A 6315-nucleotide genomic window follows, 5' to 3' on the forward strand; every position below is an offset into this window, starting at 1 on the left:
TTCACTTAGCATAATGCCCTCAAGCACCATCCTTGTTGACGAAAATGGCAAGATTTCTTTCTTATTTTAATGGATGAATAACATTCCAGTATGTGTGTGTGTAAAATGTTATATATGTATAACATTTTCTTTATCCATTCTTTGTCCATGGACAAAGTTGATGGACACTTACATTGTTTCCATATATTGGCTGTTGTGAATAATGCTTCAATGAACACAAGGGTACAGATACCTCTTTGAGATCCTGATTTCAATTCTTTTGAAAAAATACCCAGAATTGAGATTGCTGGCTCATACAGTAGTTCTATTATTAATTGTCGGAGGAAACTTCATACTGTTTTCCATAGTAGCAACACCAATTTACATTCCCACCATCAGTGTACCAGGGTTCCCTTTTCCCAACATCCTTGCGAGCATTTGTTATCTCCTGGTTTTTTGACGGTAGTCATTCTAACAGATAGGAGGTGATACTTCATTGTGGTTTTGATTTGTATTTCCCTGATGATTTGTGACGTTGAGCACTTTTTCATGTTCTTGTTGCCTGTTCCTGTCGTATGCCTTCTCTGGAAAAATCTATTCAGTTCTTCTGCCCATTTTTAAATCAGATTGTTCTTTACTATTGGGTTGTATTAGTTCCTTTTATACTTTGGCTATTAACCCCTTATCAGATAAACACTTTGCAAATATTTTCTCCCATTCTGTAGGTTCCAGCTGGATGTTAGAGCAAGAAGGTGGAGATCCAGCTCAGAAAGCAGGTTGAGGATATGCAAGACTCTGCTGAGGACAGATTGACAGCTCCAGTGGTTGTGGGTTTTCTTGGGGATGTGGGGTAGGCGGGTGGCTTGTGATGAGAATGAAGTCAGTTTAAGAGATGTACAGAGTGATATGGGGATTAGTGTCTGGGCGAAGAGGGGAGGCTTGATAGTCTGGTGGCTGTCAGTGAGAACCTGGTGCAAGCGAGGTAGTACTCAGGGTTACCAGGTCTTATGAGAGAGGGATGCATTCATTCTTCCATCTCAACAGTGCCTCCTTCTCGGGCTTGGTCTATCTGGCAACTCATGCAAGTCTGGTCCCCAGACAAGCAGCAGCAATCTGCAGCTTGTTATAAATGCAGATTCCCAGGCCTCACAAGTCTTTGCATCAGGAACACCAGGAGTGGACCCTGCAATCTGGGTTTAACAAGGCCACCAGTAAAGTCTCATGCTCACTATGTTTTGAGATCCACTATTCTAAAGCAACTCAACAACCATTAATTTTAAAAATATAGGTGAATACTGACCTTGTTCTTATGAGCCTAAAACCACAGAGCATTATAGACTCAAGGACTTTTTCAAGTATCTAATCTGGCCTTAAACCTTGCATATAAAGGAGCCAAGTCACAGAGGAGTGGGATGTGTCCAAGCCTTCCCAGCAGAACTGAGATTGTAACTCCAAACCACAAGAACAAACCCAGAGCCTGGGATATGGTTGTTTTGATGGGCCACAACAGTTACAGTCTTTGTATTTTTTTCTTTAATAGAGGTGGATATTGTTATCTGTGTGTTTTCTACCACTCAAGTCAGAGCCACATGGTCTACCTTACCTCAGCCTTGTTCTTTGGAGGCTTGTTTTGTTTTGTTCTGGGGATTGCAGAGGTGCAGCTTCCTAAGGAAGACCCAGAGCCTCTAAGGAATGCAGCAGCCTCCGCAGGAACAGCAAGGAGGTTTCCCTGCAGCCTGGTAAACTTCACACGCTGTGGCTTGCTTCTGACTTCTGCCGTTGCAAATTCCCCTGGCCTCCGGGGAGAATGGACAGTCGAACTCTGTGCGTCCTGGAGCCCGGGTCCCTCTGCTTCTGAAGAGGAGATTTAGCCTCAATTTCTGTGACAGATGGAGTTGATAGTCTCTCCACGGAAAGGGGAGGAAAAAAGCGCCAGTTTTTGACAGGCCGCAGACACCCGGTGCCTCTGGTGGTCAAAGGCTGCGTTGCTCCGCAGTTAAGGTAGTTCGCAAACTCCCGCGCTGGGATCGCAGAGGCTGCTGCACCCGGGCAGCTTCCCTTAAACCCAGCGAGGGATTGAAACATACTTTCATAGAAACCTGGAGGCGAGCCAACTCAGCCCCTTCCTTTACCTTGTGGCTGCGGCCAGATGGTACTGCTCAGCGTTCCTAAAGAATTTTAATGCTCTTTTTTTTTTTTTGCATCACCGCCCGTGTTCGAAACTTATATTCCTGAAAAATCAGTTCGGTTAATTGGATTCCTGTCTTCCAATTGACAAGGATGCCTTGGCTCAAGGGCCTTACCTGCTGGATCAGCAAATCGGGGCGGGAGTGGGGGTGGGTGCTGGAATGCGGGGCGCGGGGACGGGAGGGAGGGATTGTAAATATCTCATCAGCATCCCCCGAACTGAAGTGTGTGCCTCTTTCCTGTGTGCGTTCAATGTCCGACATTAAATTCTCTGATTCCCTCCTCTCCCCTGTGATAAGGGGACCCAAAGGTGGGGAATTCGAAAAACAAACCGAATTCTGAACCCAGTCGAGGCACAGATGGGAGCCAGAATTAATAAAACGAAAAAGAATAAGAAAAAGAAAAAAAGACGGGGCGGGGAAGTGGGGGAGAGCAGACGGAACGACTAAACAAAAAGGCCCGTGGCCCAGCCGGATGCAAACAGCTGCCCCTAAGCCCTGCCCGCAGGTTCTGAGCGCGAGCTGGGGCTGCATATCCGCGCCTCCTTAAGAGTAGGAGGAGCTCCGGGGCCTCTGTCAGCCTCCCTAAGCCGTTCCTTTCAAGCCCTGAATGCCTGAATGTGAACTGCCCACCGCGCTCCCCGCCCTCCCCCACTCCGCAACCCCACTCCAGCGGCTTGTAAAAAAAAGAAAAAAAAAAGTTTCAACAACAACAGGCAGAACCAATAGCATCTCGAAAAGCAGGGAAAGGGGGCCGAGCAAAGGGCGAAAGAGAGTGGAGAAAGGAGAAAGCGGGCAGGCTCAGAGCGCGCGGGGCCGGGGCTCGGCGAGCCGGAGGAGCGTTGCTAATGTTTTTGTTTGTTTGCTTTTCCATGCATGCATAATGAGGGGGCACCGCGGCACCACGCGGGGGCTCCCGGCCCACTTTTGTATTTAAAGCCTAGCTGCGAGCGAGTCCGCAGCCAGGTTCAGCGGATCCGCTCCCCGGGCTCCTTGTCACCCGAGAAGCCGTCGCCGAGGGAAGCCCGGGAGCCGCTCTCCAGCCGCGCCGAAGTTCTTCCCTCCGCGCCGCCCGGAAAGGGCTCCCCGGAGCTCGGCCGAGGCCGGGGTCGCCGCGGGCGGAGGGGGAGGGGACGCGGGCTTCCTGGCCGCGGGAAGGCGGGCAGCGCACGGACTAGAGCCAGGAAGCGGCGCGATGCGAGAGCCCGCGGCGGCGGCGGCGGCTGCGGCAGCAGCGGCGCGGCGCTGAGTCCGGAGGAAAGAGCCGCGGCGGCCGCACAACGGATCTGCAGGCGCGGAGCAAGATGCAACCGCGGCGCCGCGCGGTCCTGCAGCCCCGCCGCGGCCCTGCGGCCCGCAGCCCCCCGGGGCGGCAGTGAGCGCCTCCCGCCACCGCCGGGGGCCGACTGGAGGCGCCCTCCGCTGCTGTGCATTTCTAGGAAGCCACCGCAGCCCGAGTGCCAGCCGACCTTCTGCAAGCAGCGGGACACCAGCGAGCGGCGCGCATGGATTTATGAAAACACCCATGCAAGAAGTTGGCAGGACTGGGGCAAACTTTTCCACCGGCTCCGCGTCCGCCGCTGCCCGCGCCTCGTCTCCTTTCCCCTCCTCGCCCGGAGGCCGCCGCTGCCCGCGATGGTGGCAGGGTTGCTGGGCGGCGGCGGCTGGGCCCGCGGGGGGACCGTGCCGGGCTCCTGGTTGTGCCTGATGGCGCTGCTGCAGCTGCTGGGCTCGGCGCCGCGGGGCTCGGGACTGGCGCACGGCCGCCGCCTCATCTGCTGGCAGGCGCTGCTGCAGTGCCAGGGGGAGCCGGAGTGCAGCTACGCCTACAGCCAGTATGCCGAGGCGTGCGCGCCGGTGTTGGCGCAGCCCGGCGGTGGCGACGCGCCGGGGGCCGCCGCCGCCACCTTCCCGGCCGCCGCCGCCTCCTTCTCGTCGCGCTGGCGCTGTCCGAGCCACTGCATCTCGGCCCTCATTCAGCTCAACCACACGCGCCGCGGGCCCGCCCTGGAGGATTGTGACTGCGCGCAGGACGAGAACTGCAAGTCCACCAAGCGCGCCATTGAGCCGTGCCTTCCCCGGACAAGCAGCGGCGGCGCGGGCGGCCCGGGCGCGGGTGGGGTCATGGGTTGCACCGAGGCCCGGAGGCGCTGCGACCGCGACAGCCGCTGCAACCTGGCGCTCAGCCGTTACCTGACCTACTGCGGCAAGCTCTTCAACGGGCTTCTCTGCACCGACGAGTGCCGCACGGTCATCGAGGACATGCTGGCCGTGCCCAAGGCGGCGCTGCTCAACGACTGCGTGTGCGACGGTCTGGAGCGACCCATCTGCGAATCGGTCAAGGAGAACATGGCCCGCCTGTGCTTCGGCGCTGAGCTTGGCAACGGCCCGGGCAGCAGCGGCTCGGACGGGGGCCTGGACGACTATTACGACGAGGACTACGACGACGAGCAGCGCGCCGGGGGAGCGGGTGGTGAGCAGCCGCTGGACGACGACGACGGCGTCCCGCACCCGCCGCGCCCTGGCGGCGGCGCTGCAGCGGCGGGCGGCCGCGGGGACTTGCCCTATGGGCCCGGGCGCCGGAGCAGCGGCGGCGGCCTCGCGGCGCCCCGAGGCGCTTGGATCCCGCTCGCCTCCATCTTGCTGCTGCTGCTCCCGGGGCTCTTCTAGACCCCGCGCCCCCGCCGTTGACTGAGGGAGGGCCGACGCCAGGGCACCTGTGGCTTGGGGACAGAGGGGATGATTAGGGATACTTGCCAAAAACGTTCTCGAAGTAGACTTTGCCTTAGCCCGTCTCCCCTCCACGACTCTTGGCACTTCCCGGTGTCCTCTTCCGAGCTTGACATCTTCCCTTGCCCCGTCCCGGGTCGCAGAACCATCCAACTGGTCCTGTAGAAAACTAGCCTGGCTAGGGCTCAGGACGCCCGGGGGGACACGAGCGTGCGGGGCACAGAACCGTAGTCTTGGACTCGGAAGAAAGGACTCAGACCAGTGGGGCCTTACCAGCTTTAAGGGACTGGGTTTGGAGAGGGGGTTGAAGGATTTATATTTGTAAAGGGGCTCTGTTTATTAGCGTTTTTTCCTTGGGGGCGGGGGGGTCGTGCCGGTATCGACATTTATTGTGCCAGTGAGGACATTGCAATCTTAAGTAATCAGAAAAACCCCACTTACTGTTCATTAGTTTACTCTTGGTCAGCGGCCAGAATTTGCAGTTTGGCGGGGAGGTGGACGGAGGGATCCTTAATTTCATTGCCGCCATTCTGATCTCTTAGCACATTTTTTAGGTTGAAGGGTCAAAAAATGCTGATCTAAAGAGTTGCTAGTGGTGATAAACAATGCAAGTTTTTATTTAAAAGAGCTGCGCACTGCCATCTATGAAAGCTTCTTTATGATGTTTGTTTTGTTGTCATTTTTTTTCTTTATATTAAGAAAAGTGTATGTACAAATACGCGGGGAATGTATATTGCCTCCGCTTTTATCAGGGTGCTAAACCCTGGTACTTCCTATATAAAGTGTATTAAAACTGGGGTTTGTTACCAGTTGCTGTACTTTGTATATAGAATTTTTATAAATTGTATGCTTCAAAAATAATTTATTTTAAAAAGAAATGAAAAATTTTAAATCTGCACCCATGTTACTTACACCTGTCACCAGGGACCCAAACCCACAGTCCATTGTGAAGTGTGCCCTATCCAGAACTGTCTTAAAATGTACAGTGTATTTTATAGATCTGAAGTTAACATTCTTATTTTCAAGAGAATTTATGGAATTGTAGAAATGTATAAATGCATTTCCAAACTGCCTTAAACATTGTATTTTTATAGACATTTTTTTTAAGTCCTATGTTTAAATAACTCTGGCTTTGTGTATTTTTTGGTTATTTGTTTTATTAAAATGTGTACATCAGTAAAGAGTTTTAAATAATGAATATGGTGTAGTTACTTAGAGTTACATTGTGGTTAACCCAATAAGGGGTAAGGAGGTGGGTGGAGGGGCCCCTGGGAATCTATCAACCATCAACTGAAATTAAGATACAGTACAAGACATGAAATGAGGGCTATTATTTCTGCCTTTGATTTAATGAACAATTAGACATCTGTAAATGAGGCAGCTAAAAAGATAAAACTGACTGGCCTCCATTGGTTTTTAT

General features: G+C 53.4%; 1 protein-coding gene across 1 annotated transcript; it reads left to right on the forward strand.

Annotated features, from left to right (window-relative positions):
• Positions 1 to 2937: 2937 nt before the first annotated feature.
• Positions 2938 to 6093, forward strand: GAS1 (growth arrest specific 1). The gene has a single exon (XM_036904343.2). The coding sequence runs from the start codon at positions 3042 to 3044 to the stop codon at positions 4833 to 4835; it is 1794 nt and encodes a 597-aa protein (XP_036760238.2). The 5' UTR covers positions 2938 to 3041; the 3' UTR covers positions 4836 to 6093.
• The last annotated feature ends 222 nt before the right edge of the window (positions 6094 to 6315 follow it).

This window comes from Manis pentadactyla, chromosome 3 (assembly GCF_030020395.1).
Source record: "Manis pentadactyla isolate mManPen7 chromosome 3, mManPen7.hap1, whole genome shotgun sequence".
NCBI classification, from domain to species: Eukaryota; Metazoa; Chordata; class Mammalia; order Pholidota; family Manidae; genus Manis; species Manis pentadactyla.

What these genes read in the sequence shown, in the direction of transcription:
- GAS1 (XM_036904343.2), top strand. Translation starts at nt 3,042, where the DNA reads ATGCATAATGAGGGGGCACCGCGGCACCACGCGGGGGCTCCCGGCCCA.